Source organism: Hippopotamus amphibius, chromosome 9 (genome assembly GCF_030028045.1).
Source record: "Hippopotamus amphibius kiboko isolate mHipAmp2 chromosome 9, mHipAmp2.hap2, whole genome shotgun sequence".
NCBI lineage: Eukaryota > Metazoa > Chordata > Mammalia > Artiodactyla > Hippopotamidae > Hippopotamus > Hippopotamus amphibius.
Genome location: NC_080194.1, coordinates 92625016 through 92647192, shown reverse-complemented (window position 1 = coordinate 92647192; position 22177 = coordinate 92625016). Strand labels below are relative to the sequence as shown.

At 40.4% G+C, this 22177-nt stretch overlaps 1 protein-coding gene across 9 annotated transcripts in view; it reads right to left on the bottom strand.

Moving 5' to 3' along the window:
• Positions 1 to 22177, bottom strand: part of SIK3 (SIK family kinase 3) — a 295319-nt gene that overhangs the window by 40281 nt on the left and 232861 nt on the right. For 8 of the 9 annotated variants that reach the window (XM_057747818.1, XM_057747824.1, XM_057747819.1 and 5 more), the window contains 2 exons: positions 10700 to 10824; positions 10027 to 10150 (listed from right to left, as the gene is read on the bottom strand). In XM_057747818.1, the coding sequence (XP_057603801.1) occupies positions 10027 to 10150; positions 10700 to 10824 (249 nt within the window). Of the gene's footprint in view, positions 1 to 10026; positions 10151 to 10699; positions 10825 to 15116; positions 18820 to 22177 lie in introns of those variants that run through there. The other variant, XM_057747825.1, reaches the window with a different exon arrangement.

Sequence of the window (22177 nt, the reverse complement as noted above, 5' to 3'; positions counted from 1 at the left end):
GATCATCAATGAGTTACCTATCACTTTAATAATAAAATTCAAGAGTCTGATGGAAGATTCTATAGGTAAGTGGTGATTATTCAATTTGTCATTAAAAAAATTTACTGAATATTTATACCACACTATTAAGTTTTTGGAGGAGGAAGATGTGCGTGTAAAACACAGTTCTGATAAAAAGGAGGTTGCATTCTAGGGGAGCAGAGAGGAAGACACATACATAGTTACGGAGCTAGGTGGTATCATATCGATTCGCCTTGAATAAATCCTCTTAAATTTATACCACTGTCATTCCAACTTGAAAGTATGTCTTAAGTATAACTCGGGATGTCCATGAAGGGTAGTTTGTATCAAACAAACAAGACCAGGCCTAGAAATATCCACTAATTGCGAGGACACTTCATTCCACACATTACTGACAATAAAGACATGCTTAGAATTCTTGAACTAAGTGTATCCATTTGTACAGCATGGCCTCCCACACAGCTGTAGATAGGCTGGAATTCAACCTGGCTAGAAGAAGCTAGACAGTGGGGCCTTCCCCCACTCCCCCAACCCAAATGCTTCATGTGAAAAACTACACCAGCTCTGCTGTAGTTTCTAGACCCTTCTGGCAGAAAAACTGATGAACAGTTCAAATCTATGACAACAGCCTGAGGAGAAAAGGATTCTGTTCTTTAGAACTTCTCTCAATCACATCTGTAGCACAGTAATAGCAGACCTGACAGGCTGGCAAGTGGCTGGCTCTGGCCTCCATATGAAGAATTAACTACAGGTCTAACAAGGTGCATTTATGTCCAGAAACCAGAGGTGTAAGCAGAAAAAGGACTCAGGGACAGATTCTAGGTTTCCTTCGCATGAACTTGAAACTTTTGCGGATTTAAAGGATGTCTAAGCTGAGAAAAGACTAAACCATCTTATGTATTCATTTTCACCTGTGCCTGCTCCTTCTGAGTGCCATCTCTGATGGGCCTTGGGATTCAGGCCTATGACGGCAGGCAAGGCCAAGCACATGGATGTCTCTGAGGTCAGAGAGATCATACTGGTAACACAGCAAATTGTCTACTCATTTCCTAGATTCAGTTGTTTATCATTTTCTGTACTTCATTTTACAAAAAATGTTACTCCTATTTAGGGAATTACTTGTCCGGTATTAAAAAGTGACCACGGTTAGGATAATTAATGTTGGTATTCTCTGAGTCTTTAAACTTTCATGTTAACTTACGATGCTATAAATATTAGTTCTTTCTAAGTAGTTAAAATGTTACATAGTTTATTAGTAAGCACTAGCAGACTATGTGGCTGACAGCACAGTCAGTGATTTCACCAGTATCCACTATCTGAAGCCAGTTCTGGTAAGGCTTCAGTAAAAATCTTTTGCCATGATATGGGGGTGGAGGGGAGAAAGGATCCAAGTTGCTCACAGGAAACACTGCGGAAATTGGAAAAGCAGAGGAAGTGGTTTGTTTATCTTGCCCTTTCTTTGCAACCGTGTGGTGTAGTAGAACAAACACTGAATTTGAGTACTGACTTAGTCATTTATTACCTGTGTGCCTTTAGGCAAGTCAACTAATTTCCTTCAACTCCAGCTTCTTAAACTTCATTGGCAAAATGGTAAATACTAAGTGTCAGTACCAATTCCAGAGTACAATTACACAGCTCAAATTAGATCAACACAGGAAACACTTTGTAAAGCTGAAAGCCCTAAAGAAATGTAAATTACTGTTATTGATATTATTATTTGAATTATTTGGTAGTAACAGATCTATGTATGCCTGCCTTCATTCATTCATTCATTTAACAAATATTTACTGAGTGCCTACCAGGACCCATGCACGGTTCTAAGCCCTGGGAACACAGCAGTGAACAAAAGTAAAATCTTCTTACAGTCAAGAGGCAGCGGGGATAGGGGTGGCGACACAGTAAACAAATAACGTCAGGTAGTGGTAAGAGCCATGAAAAACCATGAAGCAGAGTTATGGAAAGAGAATGACGGGGGTATCAGGAGAGGCCTCCCTGGGGGCACATTTAAGCAGAAACCTCAAATGAGGTAAGGAAGCCACATGAATATCTGAGGAAACAGGAATACGTGCGCTTGGCACATCTAAGAAACAGCAAGCACTCAGTGACTGGAGCTCGGGGCGAAAGGGCCTAAGGCGAAGAGGAGCAGGAAATGAGATTAAAGAGAGGGACCAACCGCAGTGTGCCTTGTAAGCCATAACAGCAATGACTTCTGGAATTGTTTTCCAAGCGTAAAATGAAAGTGCCTGGGGGGTTTTAAGCAGGATTCTATTTACTATCTACTTACTGTTTTACTAAATCCTACTATATGCCAGATATTCTGCTAGGCTAGAAACAACTGTCTTTACTTTCTCTAAGCTCACAGTTTGGTACGGAAGATATATAATGAAAGAAATAATTACAGTGAAATGTTTGGGAAGTCCCATGATAAAGGAAAGGAGGGGAGAAACTATCTAGATTCTTATTTCTATCGCATCTACTTTCTTGCTCTGGAATACAGGAGTGGGTGGCATGGGGGGGAGAAGTATTCCAGGCAGAGGGAATTGCTCCAGAGAACATCACTTGTTCAGGGAACTAGAAGGAAATTAGGGTGACTAGATGTAGAATGGGATCTGGGGCTGAAGAGATAGGCACGAGCCAGGTCACAGAGGTATTTCTATGTCAGTGTTTTTCAAACAGCAGTCATTAGATCAATTTAGTAAGTTACAATCAACGTTGTTAATGTAACAGAATAAACTGCACTGTACATAGTAAAGATAGGTTTTGCTTTTGAAAAAATCTTTGGCTCAGTTGTATGTATATATGTATGTTCTAGGTCACATTATAAAATGTATTTTTTACCATGGTCATGGTCAAAAACGAAGTCAGTGCTCTAGCCATATTAAGGAGTGAACTTTAGCCTAGAGGCAATGGTAAACCGCTGAAAAGTTTAAGCTGGAAAATGATATAAGCAGATTTCTCTTGTGCGCGTGTGTGCGTGTGTGTGTGCGCGTGTTTTGTCTGTTTTGACATATATTTTAGAAACATTACTCATGCAGCCGTGTGGAGATTGTATTAGAGGGGGAGAAGGCTGGAGCCAGGAATCTATTTAATTGGCTATTATTTAATCCAGGTAAGAGCCAGTACAGAAGTATCTACAGGGATGGAGGGCAAAACGTACAGGATTTGGTAAGTGAACGGCTGGGGTGATGGTAAGAAAGGAGCAATCAGGCTAGTTTCTGTCTTGGTCAGATGGTGATGCCATTCACTGAGACAGGAAACACAGAAAAGAGCGTATCCAGGGAGGGGGTTAAATTCAGTTTTGAAAATGTTTCCGCTGGTGTGAATTCAAGACATGCAAGTGAAGCTGACTGGTAGCAACTGGTTGGACCCCTCAGAGGAGAGATCTGGGCCAGAGTCAACTGAGTGTTACAACCGGGCACTGAACATCACTGTGATCCCTGAAGCCATGCAGTGAATAAGATGCTCAGAAAGATGGTGTAAAGAAGAAAATATGTGGGCTTCCTAGGTGGCGCAGTGGTTAAGAATCCGCCTGCCAATGCAGGGGACGCAGGTTCGATCCCTGCTCCAGGAAGATCCCACATGCCACGGAGCAACTAAGCCCGTGTGCCAAAAAAAAAAAAAAAAAAAAAAAACCAAAACAAACAAACAAAAACCACAAAAAAAAAAAAAAAAAAGAAGAAGAAAATATGTAAAGGATGAACAGAGAAACAGAAATCTGGCAGACAAGGTGCACTCAGAGAGACAGGAGGAAAACTGGAGAATGTGGTGCTGAGAAGCAATGGAAAAAAAAGTGTTTTAAAAAGTAAGGAGTGACTCAACAATAAGCAAACAACCCAGTTAAAAAAAAGGGCAAAATGGAGGGACTTCCCTGGTGGTGCAGTGGCTAAGACCCCACGCTCCCAATGCAGGGGGTCGGGGTTCAATCCCTGGTCAGGGAACTAGAGTCCACATACATGCTGCAACTAAGAGCTCACATGCCACAGCTAAGGAGCCTGCATGCCACAACTAAGGAGGAGCCGGCAAGCTACAACTAAGGAGCCCACCTGCTGCAACTAAGACCTGGTGCAACCAAATTAATTAATTAATTAAAAACCAATGGGCACAGAGTGAAGTAAGCCAGAAAGAGAAAAACAAATATCATATATTAACATATATGCAGAATATAGAAAAATGGTACAAATCAACCGGTTTGCAAGGCAGAAATAGAGACACAGATGTAGAGAACAAACATACGGACACCAAGTGGGGAAAGCAGGGAGGGTTGGGGGGGAATGAATTGGGAGATTGGGATACCAAATTGTACACTCTAAATATATGCAGTTTATAGTCTGTTAACTGTATCTCAATAAAAGTTCTTAAAAAAAATAAATCAATCAATAAATCATAGTGATAACCAAAAAAACCCCAAAAAACAAAAAACAATGGGCAAAAGTAGCAGGATATAAAATTAATGCACAGAAATCTCTTGCATTCCTTTACACTAACAACGAAAGAGCACAAAGAGAAATTAAGGAAACACTCCCATTTACCAATGCAACAAAAAGAATAAAATACCTAGGAATAAACCTGCCTAAGGAGGCAAAAGACCTGCATGCAGAAAACTATAAGACACTAATGAAAGAAATCAAAGACAACACAAACAGATGGAGGGACATACCATGTTCTTGAATTAGAAGAATCAACATTGTGAAAATGACTATACTACCCAAAGCAATTTACAGAGTCAATGCAATGCCTATCAAATTACCAATGGCATTTTTCACAGAACTAGAACAAGAAATTTTACGATTTGTATGGAAATGCAAAAGACCCCAAATAGCCAAAGCAATCCTGAAAAGGAAAGACAGAGCTGGTGGAATCAGGCTTCATGACTTCAAACTATACTACAAGGCTACAGTGATCAAGACAGTATGGTACTGGCACAAAAAGAGAAATATAGATCAATGGAACACAACAGAGAGCCCAGAGATAAACCCAAGCACATATGGGCACCTTATCCTTGACAAAGGAGACAAGAATATACAATGGGAAAAAGACAGCATCTTCAATAAGTGGTGTTGGGAAAACTGGACAGCTACATGGAAAAGAATGAAATTAGAACACTTCCTAACACCATACACAAAAAGAAACTCAAAATGGATTAAAGACCTAAATGTAAGGCCAGACACTATAAAACGTTTAGAGGAAAACATAGGCAGAACACTCTATGACATCCATCAAAGCAAGATCCTTTTGGACCCACCTCCCAGAATGGAAATAAAATCAAGAATAAACAAATGGCACCTCATGAAACTTAAAAGCTTTTGCACAGCAAAAGAAACCATAAACAAGACACGAAGACAACCCTTAGAATGGGAGAAAGTATTTGCCAACGAAGCAAAGGACAAAGGATTAATCTCCAAAGGATACAAGCAGCTCACGCAGCTTCATACCAAAAAAGCAAATAACCCAATCCACAAATGGGTGGAAGACCTAAATAGACATTTCTCCAAAGAAGACATGCAGATGGCTAACAAACACATGAAAAGATGCTCAACATCACTAATCATTAGAGAAATGCAAGTCAAAGCCACAATGAGGTATCACCTCACACTGTTCAGAACGGCCATCATCAAAAAATCTGTAAACAATAAATGTTGGAGAGGGTGTGGACAAAAGGGAACCCTCCTGCACTGTTGGTGAGAATGTAAGTTGGTACAGCCACTATGGAAAACAGTATGGAGGGTCCTTAAAAAACTAAAAACGGAACTACCATATGACCCAGCCATTCCACTACTGGGCACATACCCAGAGAAAACCATAATCCAAAAAGAAACACGTACCACAATGTTCACTGCAGCACTATTTACAATAGCCAGGACATGGAAAGAACCTAAATGCCCATCAACAGATAAATGGATAAAGAAGATGTGGCACATATATACAATGGAATATTACTCAGCCATAAAAAGGAATGAAATTGAGTTATTTGTAGTGAGGTGGATGGACACAGAGTCTGTCGTACAGAGTGAAGTAAGCCAGAAAGAGAAAAACAAACACCGTATGCTAACTCATATATACGGAATCTAAAAAAACGGTACTGATGAACCCAGTGACAGGACAAGAATAAAGATGCAGATGTAGAGAATGGACTTGAGGAAACGGGGTTGGGGGAGGGGAGGAGAAGCTGGGATGAAGTGAGAGAGTAGCATTGACATATATACACTACCAAATGTAAAATAGCTAGCTAGTGGGAAGTTGCTGCATAACATAGGGAGATCAACTCGATGATGGGTGATGACTTAAAAGGCTGGGATAGGGAGGGTGAGAGGGAGTTGTGGGAGGGAGGGGATATGGGGATATATGTATAAATACAGCTGATTCACTTTGTTGTACAGCAAAAACTGGCACAACAGTGTAAAGCAATTATATTCCAATAAAGAGCTTTAAATAAAAAAATAAATAAATAAATAAATAAATAAATGTGAGCTATTAGGCCAAGAAAAAACAGAGAAAACTTACATGCATATTATTCAGTGAAAGAAGCTAATCTGAAAAGGCTACATACTGTATGATTCCAACTAAATGCCATTCTGGAAAAGGCAAAACTGTGGAGACAGTAAAATGATCACTGACTGCCAGAGGGTAAGGGAGCAGGAAGCATGAATAGGCACAGAGGATTCTTAGGGCAGTGACACTGCTCTGTATGACAGTGTAGTGGTGGATACATGTCATTATGTATTTGCCCAAACCCACAGAATGTGCAATACCAAGAGTGGGCCCTAGTGAGCTATGGACTTGAGATGATGATCCAATGTAGTGCCGAAGTAGGCACATCAATTGTAGCAAATGTTCTGCTTCGGTGCGGGACACTGACAGTGGAGGAGGCTATGCGTGTGAGGGCATGGGGCACATACGGGAGCTCTCCGTACTTTCTGCTTAATTTTGCTATGAACCCAAAACTGCTCTAGAAAATAAAGCTTATTTTTAAAAAGGAAAGAAAGGAGTGGTGAATTTTTAGCATTTAGCACTAAATACTGCCGGGCAGCCATTAAGATAAAGACAGAGGATATCCAGTAGATTATGACAAGATCACTAGTGACTCCATCCAGAGCAATCCACTACACCCCTCCTCTGCTTCCTTCCAGAGTAAAACGGGAAAGACTTGTGCCTATTTCCTCTCTCTATGTCCCTTCTATTCCTTTCTGGTTGTATCTGCGTGAAGCAGGGTTTTGTACCTGCTTCTCCACCAGAACTGTACCTCAAGATCATCAACATTTCAAAATCCAATACTCAATTCCGTATGGCTGTTAGCATAGCTGATGCCAGCCTGGGCCCCAACTATTCTTGCTGGCCTTCCACTGACGCTACCTAGGACTGTACTGTGTGGTAGGTCGCTTCCCTGTCATCAAGCACTCTGTAGTTAATACTGTTTCATGATCATTAGGTCCAGGTGGCCTCTGAGCTCTGGTGGTCTCCAAACAATGATGAAGACCTTTGCTGACATATTCCTGGAGCTCACGAGACTAGTTACCCATTCAAAAATCTTGACTTAGGAAGGCACTTCCTGTTTCCAAGCACATACCCGCATACCTTCAGGTTAACTATAAAACTGTCCCCTTGGCAGTGCAGACAGAGTACAGTTGCAAATGGTTCCAGATCACTGTCCGTCGGATCCCACCTTGTAAGTAAGTTGCCCTGTAATAAACTGACCCATTGATCACATGGAGCTACCTGCCTTGTTTCTCGGTCTCAAGATGCCCCCTCAGTTCAGCGGGTACTTTCCGTTCCCTCTGTCCTACAAGTTCTGAGTCATCTGCCCTGTCAGCAGCACCCCACACAGTTCCTCATTCCCTCCTCCTCGAAACATTCTCTTCACTTGCTCTCTAGGAGAGCTCACCTTACTAGCCATTCCCATGCTGGTCCCTCTTCACCTTCCTGATCTCTGAATATTAGTGTGTTCCAGAGACTACTCCTTGGACTTCTTCTCTTCTCTACAATCATGGCCTAAAAAGTGATCTTATCGCGTAGCTTTAAATATTATATATACAGCGAACATTCCCAAATGTGTATCCCTAGCCCACCGCTCCCAGCTAAGCTACAGTCCTATATTCAACTGCCTATACGATATCTCAACTGACACGTCTAACGTGCATCTCAAGCTAACACATCTAAAACATTCTCTCCAAAATGTAAATAGTCTTCCCTAGCCATTCCCATCTCTGTTAGCAGTAAATCCATCCTTCCAGGTGCTCACATCAAAAACCCTGGAGTTACCTTTAATTACTCTCTTTCTCTCAGATCAAATCCCACATAAATATTGTTGGAGCCAGACTGCCTAGGTTCAAATTCTAGTTTAGTCACTTAGAAGCTGTGTTATCTTGGGCAAATTGCTAAATGTCTCCTGGCTTCAGTTTTATCACCTATAAAATGGCGGTAATACTTTCCTGTATCTTATAGGGTTTTTAAAATAATTAAATGAGTTAATGTTTGCAAAACGCTTGGAACAGCGCCAGCCACACCGTACATATTATCTCTTGAATCTGACGACTGCTTACCACCCCCACCTCTACACCCCAGTCTGGGAACTAGCCACCAATATTCTCTCATCTAGGTTATTGTAAAAGTCTCCTACTCACTGGTCTCCCTCTTTCAGCCCTTGAACCTTTCAACCAACAGAGTCGCCAAAGTGATTTTTTAAAAAACAAAAGTCTCCATAAAATTCTTTCAATATTTTTGTATGTTTGAAATTTTCCACAATAAAAGTTAGGCAAAACCAAAAGTCAGATAGCGTCATTCCTCTGTGAAAATCCTCTGATCCTTCGCATTTCACTCAGAGGGAAGACTAAGGTCTTTACACTGAATGGGCCCTCACAGTGAGCTCTCTCTTGCCTCTCTGACTGCATCTCTCCTCTCCCCTCACTCATCCCTTTCCAGCACACAGGCTTCCGTCCTGTTTCCTAGACACCAAGCACGCTCCCTCCCTGAGGCCTTTGCACTCACCGTCCCCTCTGCCCGGAAAGCTCTTCCTCAAACCACACAGCTCACACCCTCGCCTTCTTTAAGTCTTTGCTAAAATGTCAATTCCTCAGTGACATACCTTTTCAAATAACCACCCACCCACCACCCCAATCCCCTTCTCTATTTTATTTTTCTTACAGCCTTTTTCTAAAATGGATTTTAGGAATAAAATTTCTGATATTTATTCTAAATGAAATTCTCATTTTTTCTAAAATGTAATTCCCATGTGCTTATACTGTGTTGCCAACCCAGTGGACATACGCTCCGTGTGTTGTTCCTTAAACTGAAATCATGATGAAGCAAAACTAAATAGGCTGCTTACAGTATTGTCTCCAAAATGTTCTGTTCTTACATGCACGTAGATGGTGATGAAATATTGTAGATTCCGGGTGTCTGTTTTCAGTGTTAAATTTTTCCAAGAGCTACTGCCCACTCATTTAAACAGTAGTTTTTTATTTGAGTTTGGGGGATAAATGTCATAGAAGCAGGAAATATAGTAGCAGCAAGACTAAGATGCAAAGCCTGCTTTATCCTTGGCATTTATTACCACATCTCAATGGGGTCCCAGTAAATGGAAATATTATCCTGAAAAAGGGTGAGAGATGAGGTGAAGACAGAGGTGAACCAGGAATATCTACTGCCTTGCTACCACATGATGCGCCTATTAACCCTAGGTAGCTTATTTAATTTAGTTCTCATAGTAGTGGTCCTCACAAAACTGTCAGCCTTTTACTGATGAGGAAACTAAACCTCAAAAAGACTTAGTCACCTGCCATTTCACACTAGCAGCCCTGTGTAGAGCCCAGAGCCAAACTCAGGCAGGGTTATCCGATGCCAAAGCCTAGACACTCTGTTCCTATAGAACCTTGCCTCCAGAGGTGTTGATTCAGCAAACTGGAGGTTGTTAAATGGGCCATTATACTCCGTCACTCAGTTCCTGGGATAACTTAGCGCATCTAACGTTCCATGAACCCAGTCATAGTTGTGCACTGGCAACTCCCTTACCTGTGGACATAAAAAACGGGATGCGGAACTTTCCACTCAACACCCGGGCCCGCAGATTCTGCAGTGTGCTCCCATCAAATGGCAGGGCACCACACACAAGCACATAGAGGACGACTCCAAGGCTCTGCATCCCAAACAGAGAGCGTGTACGATTAACCACATGGGAGGAAACAAAAGAGGCCATTAGAGTATGTGTATGGAGATGATGTGAGTCAGGCACGAGATACTGCAACAATCTTTTTCTTCTTTTTTACGAGCAATAATATGGGGCACTGTCAAGGCCAATCATCTTTAGAACCGTTAGCATTCTTCTTTGCTTCCAGACATCAATTTTGGGGAACACATCTAGAATTTCTCTCAGTACTCTTCCTAGGGAGAAGGCAAGTGGCAACAACAGAAAGAATTTCTGTTCTTAGCAAGGGTACCCATCCGAACTTGTCCTTGGGATATGATTTTTTTTTTTTTGCAGATGCAAAGGGGGAGGTTGAAATCTGTGGCTCAGTTCACAAGACAAGGGTTGGAGAACAGACTTGCACAAAGAATTGGGAACTCAAAGAATAGGTGATCAAGATCCCAATTCTCATGCAGCACTACGTGCTGTCCGGGATGAGAAAAGCTGCCATCAATCAAGGGGAACAAATGCTATGGGGCATAAGAGAAGGTGCTCACATACCCAGATGTCCACTTTGGGCCCGTCATATTCCTTTCCTTCAAACAGCTCAGGTGCAGCGTAAGGCGGGCTGCCACACCAGGTCTTCAGCAGCTGCCCAGGAGTGAAGAGGTTACTGAAGCCAAAATCTAGAAAGAAAAACAGACATAACTCATGTTATCTTTACCCAGTGAATACTAGTTTCTAGTCACAAGAATAAAGGTTCTGGATCCTTAAGTTTGAATATCAAACACAAAAAGAGAACCTTTAGAAGTTACATAACCAGCCACTTAAATTTAAAATAATACTGAAATAGAAATACTGATGGGCTGGAATGCAAAAGATACCTGGTTAACTAAAAGCAAATGTGATTGGTTTATGTCAGCAAAACCAGCACCGTTTCCTTCCTAAGTCTGGACGGAGTAAGGTGAGTGATACTTACTCCTTTAAGAACAAAAATAAAATTGGATAATGATTGCTATTAAGACCACAACATAATCAGTAAATACATGTTAAGACTACTCAACTGGACCCAGAATTTTCAGATTATTTTTATTTCTTATGACAAACATATTTATGACTACTAGAGATACAGTGAACTTAAAAATTAGATGAAGTGACTTTATTATCATTAAGGTGGCTTATTCAAAATAAAGAATATGCAACATATTCACAAACCAAGAATGTTTACATTCTAACTTCAACTCCTTTTGTGCTTCAACTTCCCCTCTTCGTTCCTCCCCCTTCTACTGTTTGAAGAGAGAGTAGACAGGAGATAGGAGGGGTGCAGTTTGGAGAGGAATACTAAGAAAATGAGCAAGGATGGCAGCCAAAGGATAGAGTCTCGCTGACGTAGAAATACTTTTACACCCATAGATATTTATATGAACAACGTGCAGGTATGACAGGCTAGAGCTCCCTCCTGCCCTGGGCCTACCACATTCCCACGGTCTCAGCACCTGAAGACATTGGGCATCTACCTCTCTACTCTTGGAAACTCTCCTCCCTTTCCTAGTTCTACTCTCGTTGACAACTCTGCCTCTGTTTGCTATTTGCTTTTCTTCTTCCTACCTCTTCCAGAAGGGTTTTCTAGGAAGGCATGTGCTGATTTTGGCTATCGCTCCTTGCCCTATATTTTCTCAGGGCTAACTCTTCTGGTCCCACTGCTTCCACCTGTTTGGTAATGATGCTCCAAATCTGTATCTCTGGCCCTGGTACCACTCTCAAGTTCCTGACGTGAACTTCCAATACTTGCCTGGGAAGAAACATCTCAAACTCACCATTTTCCAAAATCAAATGTGCTCTTCCAGCGATGTTCCCATGTTCATTCATGGCATCGCCCTCACGTTACTAGGAGCACTGCCCCCTCTCATTTCCATTTCAGACTGGAGATACAACTTTTACTGCCTCTACCCTGTCAGTGTGTCTTGAACCCACCTGCTCCGTTCCCTTTCCACGCCTCCCATCACAGCTGATGCTCTCATTATCTTGACCTCGACTGACGCTCTTGCTTACTGCCCTCCATCCACCTCATCTCCCTCTAGGCCACTCATTCACAGCACAGTGAACGTGACACAAGTCACATCGTGCTGCCTCCTCACTCAAAAACGTTTGGTGACTCCCTTCTGCTTACAGACTAGTCTAGCGCTCTAACCGCTGTCACTTAAGGTCCTTCATGACCCAGCTCCACTCTACCTTTCCAACTCATCCCTGGCCATTCTAGCATCACTAGACTATTTACATCCTGTGCTTATGTGCCTCTTTAATGCTACTTCCTCTCTGTGCCATGCCTCTTCCTCTCCTTGCCACATTTGAAATAGCACTCATTTTTAAGGCCCAGTCAAATATTACTTCCTGTAAGAAGCCTTAACTGACTCCCACCACAAAATACCAGGTCAGTGGCTTCCTCCTCTGTGCTTCCATGGCCCTTTGTTTATACCCCTACCGCCCAATTACAACTCTGCTCATGTTATACGCAGTGGTATTATGTGTTTAGACCCTCCACTAGTCAGTAAATGGGAGGGATATCGTTTTATTTAGCTTAGTCTCCACACAGTGTTTTCATACATAGCAGACACTCAAGAAAGGGTCACTGAATTAAACCACAATAAAGCTGCAATAAAATCACTGGGTCAATCATCTTGTCAAGTCCTGGCTACTAGAGCCTTTTCATACTGACTGGCAGCTGGCCAGCTGCTAGAGCCTCTACCTCCCAGCCAGCCTCCTAAGGTTGTAAAAAACTTAATGATCACCAGCGGCTTAGAGGTCAGGGTCATCATTAGAATCACTATAGCTACTTCAAGGAGAGAAATCCAATACTCTCATTCATCAACGCAAAATAAATGCCTCTTCTGTCAAGGCTTCAAGATCTCCTGTAAGAAATGTCCCCTGCCTTCTCTGCACTCCCTTATTACTTTGTATTCCTCCTTTATTTTGGTTATTTACAGATATAAATATCCTATTCTTTTAGCTCCTTAAAAACATCCTGTCTCTCTAGTAGAAGTCTACCCCTTCTCTCCCTGGTTCCTTAAAAATATCTTTCTCATCTCTGACTCTCTCACATTACCTAGCATACTGTTTAATTTAAACACATGGGTATTTAACAAATGATGACTACAAATGCAACTGCAATTAAAGCCCTACCAACTAACCTGCAACTTTTGAAACCCAATAATTTCAATTTATAAGTTAAAGTCTGCCTGCACTGAAACCTGTTTTTCTTAAGAGACTGGGGCCAGGTTGCTAAAAATCCCAACAAATGAGATTCAGCAGAGCAGGTATCTTTGGGAATTATCTCGAAAGAGGACTCTTGATACCTCTTTTAACTCATTGGCAAAGACCTTCACCAGGTCCTTTCCCACCACGGGCCTTTCTCCGCACAGTGAGGAAGCCGTGCTGATGCAGCCTATAACAGCTGAGGGACTCTGATGCTGGTATGACTGGAGAGCACAGTCCAGGAGAGTCATGGAGTATTCTGCTTGTGTTTTAAATGGCGAATGCAACAGGGCAAGCAATGAAAACCACTTGATTTTAAAACTTCCTAACGAGCATCTTAGCGTATATAGGAGATTTGTCATTTTGAACAATGAATGCTCTATCTACAATTAGTAACCTTTCTATGCTTCTACTCTGCTGGGGAGGAGAAGGCACAGACTTAATGGCATGAGCTTGTTTTTTAATCTACCAAACAGGAAATCTTCACAAAGGAAACAATATCAAAGGAAACCATCTTCAGCGATGGCTACAGGCTTAGATTGCTATTAGGTGTTTATATGAGAAATGAGCGTGCAAGAATGAATGACACGATCAGGGCCTGACATCTAGAGAGGCCACATCGGGGGAAACACCTGCTTCCACAGCATGTTACAGCCACACAGCTGGTTTCAACAGCTAGACCCAATGCCTGACAGCAAGATTTCAGTAAGACTCAACAACCCCCCCCTCCCCACTGCCCCTCCGGCTTGCTCCTATTTATTACCCAGCAAGCAAAAACCGTTTAGTCTTGTAAACCTGTCATGGGGTCTCCTCTAGTCACTCCAAGCACTGTTCTTACTCCTAACCCTAAGGTGTTGCACATTTAAGCAAAATTTGCTTCGCCCTGCATGCTATGCACTTCCCCCCATGACCACCAGCTTCCTCCAATGAATGACCCTGGGGTAGCCCACGCCATTCTTTACCATACCAAACCTAACCGAATCTGAGCCTCCCTCCCTCCTCAATACACATATTACTAACAATTCCGTTTCAGTGAAAGCATACTGCTGTCCTATCTTCTCTACTAGTGCCTCTTCACAAGTATTTCACATTAATCTTCAATACTGCTATGCAGCTGGTAAGTTAAAAATTCTGGCCACTTCACTGTCCACTCAGCAATAACATAAATTATTTTCTGAACATTTAAATTACTGATGTGAGAGAAACCTCAAATTAAGAACATATATGAAATCTGGAGCTCACTGTGAAAGTTTAGTGCCTTCTAATCAACACTTCGGGAACTGAATAACCGAGAAGAAAAGAATTCCTCCTCTATTCTTTCAGCTGCTTACCTTGGGAGGCATTTTGCTACACATTTTAAGAAGACTAGAAGGAAAAAATAAAAGCAGTCAAAATTCAAACCAGTCTATTTTGGGTTTTATTGGAAGCCTGAAGGGAATACTATTGGGATGTGGAGGTGTGCTAGGGTAGCGGGGGGAAGACAAGACATGGAACAGAATTGCTAAGATTTGTGTTGGTTTTGTTATCTATACACATAGACAAAGGAGAAAACTGCAAGATGACCCAACTAGAAAGAGAAAACTCTTGTGAAAAATTTAAAGCAATGGTTAAGAAAGAATGAAGGAGAATTCTTGCTGGCTTGGATTAGAAATTGCAAAGAAGCAAGGAAAGAAAAGCTTTTAGAACTTAAGTTTGATTAGTTACCTTGAACCTAGAAAACCGTATTTCCATTCAGTGGAATGGACCTGTTATCTTATTTTGGCTCAGTAGCTGCTCTTAACTCAATAATGTCTTCCAGTCTTTACTAAAGCTTCTTATTGTTAATGCCTCTTTCACGGTCTCTAAGTTCCTTCATTCCTTCACTCATGTATTTAACATGTATTTCTGGAACCCTTCCAATTAGTAGAGCAATGTGTTGGTTGCTATGAAAGAACCAAAGGCAGAAAAGATATGTTCCAATGGAACAACTCAAAAAGGAAGCAGAACCTAAGTTGAGTGGATTGGACCTGGAGAAGCAGAGAGGGATATGGAAAGGGTTTTCTAAGTGGGGTTGGGCAAAAGCAGAGCAAAGGCAGATCACTTGGAACTAGTGTGCTAAGTTGAAGCAACAATAAAGAAACTGCCTTGGGTATATGGCAAGAAATAACATTACACAATAGCAACAGGACAGACAAAATACAGCTTTAAATGACAGAACAGGGACCTTAGATGTCACCATGTGAACTCTGCTTTTCTTTCTTTTTCTTCTAAATATTTCCCCAAATTAAAAATTTTTATTAGATTTCAAAGAATTTGATTATGAATTAATTACAATCTTTGGTTCTTGACACACTCGCACCATTGCTCCATGTGTGGCCTGCTTTAATTTAGACTTTTTCCCTATAGCCTTATTGTATAAAATTCACCCACTTAAGGTGTACTGTTCAGTGGTTTTTAAGTATATTCATAGAGTTGTACACCATTACCTCAATCAATTTTAGAACATTCTCATCAACCTAAAAAGAATCTCTGTACCAATTAGCAGTCACTTTCCATTTCTCCCCCTCAACGCTCCCACCCTAGACAATCACTAATCAACTTTCTGTCGCTTTGAATTTGACTATTCTAGACATTTCATATACAATATGAGGTCCCTTGTGACTGGCTTCTTTCAATTAGCATAATGTTTTCAAGGTTCCTCCACATTGTAGCATCTATCTGTAGTTCATTCTCTTTTTATTGCTGAATAATATTCCATGGACATAGCATGTTTTATGTATCCATTCATCAGTTGATGGATATTTACGTTCTTTTTTTTTTTTTTGTACTATGAATAATGTTGCTATAACCATTCACGTAAGTTCTTTTTGTGGATGTATGTTTTCATTTCTCTTGGGTATATACCTAGGAGTGGAACTGCTGGGTCATATGGTAACTCCATGTTTAATCTTTTCAGGAACTGTCCAAGCTATTATCTGAAGTGGCTGCAAAACTTTACGTTCCCACCAACAATGTACAAGAGTTCTGATTTCTCCATATCCTTCCCAACACTTATTACTATCATGTTATATTTTTAAAAATACAGCTATCCTGGGCGGGGAGGGATGTGGTATCTTACTATGGTTTTAATTTGCATTTCCCTGATGGCTAATGATGTTGAGCATCATTTCATGTGCTAATTGGTCATTTGCATATCTTCTTTAGACAAACGTCTATTCGAATCTTCTGCCCATTTTTAAATTGGGTTATGTTTTTATTATTGAGTTGTAAGAATTATTTATATTCTCCAGATACAAGTCCATTCATCTGATTTGCAAGTATTTTCTCCCATCCTGGGGATTACCTTTTCACTTTTTCTTTTGGATTTTTTTTTTTTTTTTTTTGGCTGTGTTGGATCTTTGTTGTGGCACATGGGCTCTTTGTTTCGGTGCGTAGGCTTCTCTAGTTGCAGCACATGGGCTCTCTAGTTGTGGCCTGCAGACTCAGTAGCTGCAGTGCATAGGCTTAGTTTCCCCGAGGCATGTGGGATCTTAGTTTCCCAACCAGGGATCAAACTCACATCCCCTGCATTGGAAGGCAGATTCTTAACCACTGGACCACCAGGGAAGTCCCTCTTTTCACTTTCTTGATGATGTCCTTTGATGCACAAAAGTTTTTAATTTTGATGAAGTCTAATTTATCCAGATTTTCTTTTGTCACTTATGATTTTGGTGTCATATCTAAGAAATCACTGCCTAACCCAAGGTCACAAAGAGTCACCGCTATGTCTTCTTCTAGAGGTAGTTACTTACTTTAGCTATGCAGTGAGCGCCCCTGAGCCCGTCACCCAAATAAAAAACTGCTATCTTGATAATTACTCACATCTAACCACAAGCACTACCCACCCCATCCCCCATCCTCGTCCAACCAATGATTTTTGTTTTGTTTTTATTTTTTTAAAGTGTACAATTTGATATTATTTTTCTTATTAGTCATGTATATATGGCAATCCTATTCTCCCAATTCATTCCCCCCACCAACCACTGATTTTCAACCCTGTCTGTATATCAGAATCACCACTGTATTTAAAGTGATCCACAAACCTTCCTTCAGACCTACTGGATCTCCTGGAAATAATTTAGACAGCGGAATGTAAACAAACACAAAAAACAACTGTTCTGAAGAGGTCTGAGAACCATTCTTACAGGCAGTGAGGAGTCGTTGGAACTTCTGGTACAGGTAGATCTAGTAAAATTAACCTGAAAGCAAGACTAGATTAAGCGTGAGGAGAAGTGGAAGGCCTGTGAGAAAGTAGAAATAGTGAAAATGAGAAAGACAACTCAAAAATTATTTTGAAAAAAGACTGGGGAGATAATACATGGGATGAAAAGGAGGGAAAAGTAGAGAGTAATTGATTAGGGTAGAAAAATAATTTTTCTTTGGTCATGCATTGAGTTTAAGAAGGTGAGAAGAAATTCAAGTGGAGATGTTCTGTTGAACTGAGTTGCAGTAATGAACGGATAAACGTTTTTTGAAAGAATAAGTAGAGAAAAAAGGATGTCTGGGAATCAAGGCTTAGGAAATACCCATAGGTACTTCCTGCGCTATGGGTTCAGGGAAAGAAAGAAGATGGAGCAAGAGGGAGAGAGAAATATCCTACCAGTATAACAAGGAAGCTGGGAGAGGAGACGAACATTTCCAAGAAGGAAAAGGTGGTCTGCAGCACCCACACGATGTCATCCAAGTACCATGCACTTTCATCTGAGCGAAAACTATATCACATATAATCACCAGACTCGAAATAGTATGATTTCCCCTCAGAATTTCTGTTACTTAATTTGTCTTAAAAGAAACGTTAAGTCATAGGAATGATCTACAAACATAGCCCAGATTCATTGTGAATCATCCAGAATGTCACCCTATGAATAAAACAGGGCATTTCTTATTAGTTGGCTAACAACGAGTAAATAACAATTCTGAACTACGAGTAAATTCATTCGGGGTACTTAGAAATGAGCAGCACGGCCACACGGCTGAGTGGCGAGGACCCTGGAGAACAGGGATTTTGGGCCACCCTGACTCATCTCTTGGTTCTGCAGTTTTCCCGTTTGTGCAGCACTTTGAAGTCTATGGAATAAACAGCTATTTCTCAAAGGACACTCTGTCAATTAATTAATTTATTTGTTGGCTGTGTTGGGTCTCCGTTTCTGCACACGGGCTTTCTCTAGCTGCGGCAAGGAGGGACTACTCTTCATTGCGGTGTGTGGGCTCCTCATTGTGGTGGCTTCTTTTGTTGCAGAGCAACAGGCTGTAGGTGCGCAGGCTTCAGTAGTTGCAACACACAGGCTCAATAGTTGCTGCACACGGGCTTAGTTCCCCCGTGACATGTGGCATCTTCCTGGGTCAGGGATCAAACCCGTGTCTCCTGCATTGGCAGGTGGATTCTTAACCACTGCGCCACCAGGGAAGTCCTATAGTACAATGCATGTAGTTATTATCTCATTGAGATGAGCATTATTTTTGTTTTACATCTGGGAAGGTGATGATCATTACGTAACATGTTCAAACTTAAAGTTAAAAAAAAAAACAAACTTACTAAGAACAAGGCCCAGCCTCTAATGCCAGCCTGGATGCCCTCAAAGCCCACACCTCCACTGTGCTTTCAGAATCATGTATGTGTTTACATTGAGGTAAATGTACGTCCCATAACTATTTTTATACAACTTCCCAAATTCCTTAGTTATTATATTCTACTGTTTATTTTATTCTTGACTGCCAACCCTTTGCTCTGCTTATGTAATTCCCAAAGGCATACAGGACTTGAGACATACTGCTTCTTTACAAGTTGCTTTAAAAACAATGCATTGAAAAGAACAGTAGGCACCATAAATCACTGGGAAAAGGATGAACTTCTCAATAAATGGCATAGGTACAACTGATTCTCCATATAGGAAAAAATTAAATAGGACACCTTCCTCACGTCATACCCTAAAATCAGTTCCAGGTGGATCATAGACTTAAGGTGAAAGGTAAAACTACAAAGTTTTTTAATAAAATAATAAAGGAGACTATCTTTATAGCCTCAGGGGATGGAAGGACATTTTAAACAAGAAACAAAAGGCACAAATCATAAAGGAAAAGATGGTAAATTTGGTTACATTAAAATTACACTAAAATTATTCATTGAAAGATATTTTGAAGAGAGTGAAATGAAAAATCATGAAATGAGAGAAGTTGTTTGTAACACATAAAACAAAAGACTCATATCCTTATTACTGAAACAAAAACTCCTATAAATCAACAGACAACCCAGCAGAAAAATGGGCAAAAGACTTATTTAAACAGACACTTCAAAGAAAGGCCAAAAGACATGAAAAGGAGTTCAATCTCATCATTAAAAACAAAATTAAAAACTAAATCTACAATGAGATAACCATTACACGCTCACCAGATTGACAAAAATTATAAAGTATAATAGTACCCAGCACGACACACCACTATATGTGAAGTGGACAGCTACCAGGGGACTGTACAGCACAGGGAACTCTACTCAGTGCTCTGTGATGGCCTGTATGGGAAAAGAATTTGAAGGGGAGTGGATATACGTATATGTATAGTTGATTCACTTTGCTATACACCTGAAACTAACACAGCATTGTAAATCACCATATTCCAATAAAAAATTTTTAAAAAAATACCCAGCACTGGTGAGGACATGCAGGAATGGGAACCCTCACACAAACTGACACACCAGCTTGGCAAATCTGAAAACAGACATACAGTACAACCCAGCAATTTTACTCCTGAGTTTATACTCTTAAATGTTTAAGAATGCACATTAATGTTTAGGCGTGCAATGATCACTGCAATTGTTAGTAAGAGTTCCAAACTGAAAGCAATCCAAATATCCATCAATGGATAAAATGGAAAAATAACTTGTGGTATATACTTCTATCATGGAATACTAGACAGAAATAAAAGAGAATAAATCACAGCTATACAAACATGAATAAATCTCACAAACATAGTGTTGTGTGAAATAAAATACAAAATAATATATTCAGTATGATTCCACATTATAGTCAATATAAATGGTACCCCTTGGAACAAAACTCCTGAGAGATGCATTACACAGAAAGTAAAACTACTTTTTAAAAAACTATCAAGCAAAGCAAGCAAGTGATTAACGTGAAAATCAAGACCTCTTGAGGGAAGAATGAGGTTGTGATGGGGAGGGGGGTGCAGTCTGGGCTAATGAAATTATCTATTTCTTGATCTAAGTGGTAATTTGCACAGGTGTTTGTTTTACAGTGATTCATTTATACACATATGGTTAACGCACATTTCTATCTATATACATAATATTTCATAATAAGCAAAGAAAAAAAGAAAAGAATAAACTCCTTTCTCTCCCCTACTTCTACTTCTTGCCCTTAGGGGCCACTTCACTGGTTCTAACCTCCGTTATCATCAGGGATCAGGAGGGCAGGGATCAGGTTGTTTTCCTCACCACTAATTTCCTACCGCCTAGAACAGTGCCTGGCAGAAGAGAAGACACTCAATAAATATCTTACAAATGACACACAGATTAACTAAGAACAGAAAGGGAGGGAGAAAAAGAGAAAAACAGAGATAAGTATGAAAAAGGAATAAATGTATGAGAACCCAGAGCAGCCCTTAGTGAACAGCTAAGAGGGTAGGCACTGGGAGTTACTTGCTGAAACAGGAATCCCAGTAAAGTTTTTGTTGAAAACAACAATAATCCTAGATGAAGAAGAACAAACTATGAAGATGTGATATATAATGACAGAGTTTAGATTGTAGTTAAAAACAATTTAAAAGAAGTAAATATTTTAATGATATATAGTCACTGTTATAACAGCAATTAGGTATAAATGATAAGCAGTTCACATCATTAAAAATATCAGTATTAGTGCTATACTAATAAAATAACTATTTCTCAGTAACTCACATCTGGAGACAAAGATAGCATACACTATGTTATGGTCTGAATGTGCCCCCAAAATTCACACGTTGAAATCTTAATCCCCAAGGTGATGGTATTAGGAGGTGGGAGCTCTGGGAGCCCATTAGGTCATGAGAGTGGAACCCTCATGAGCAGGATTAATGCCTTATAAAGGAGGCTCCAGAGAGAACTCTAGCTCCTGCCACCATGTGAGGACATACTGAGCAGGCACTATATGAACCAGTAAGCAGGCCCTCACCAGAAGGCAGCCATGCGGGTGCCTTGAGCTTGGACCTCCCAGCCTGAAACTGTGAGTAATAAATTTCTACTGTTTATAAGCCATCTAGTCTGTGGTATTTTATTATTGCAGCCCGAATGGACTAAGACACATTACTTATAGTTTAAAAATTCATTTTTGTCTATACTGTCACTGTCTCCCCTAAATGAACAAGAGCTGCTATCAAAGAACAACACTAAAGAGATTTAGATTTTCCTTCCTTGTGTCTAGCTTAAGATAAATACGCTTGATACACTAGCAAATCAAAAACCCTGGATGGCTAGAAGAGAGGGGAGGGAAAAAAATTAAAAACAAAAAAAAAGGAATAGTAAAAAACAGAACAAAACAAACAAACAAAAAAAACCCTGGGTAACTGAGAATTAATCTAATTTTGACAAATCTTTCTGATAAATAATCTTCACTCTCCCCAACTAGAACATATTTTTTTTCTGATTATAACTTTTTAATTATTCAAATCCCAGAGGTAAGAAGCCAGTGGATGGACAGAGCCTAAGCATTTCTTTATCACCTCAGGCACTCTGTACTCAGCCACTATCTTCTTTTAGCTTTCCAGAACTATCATCCT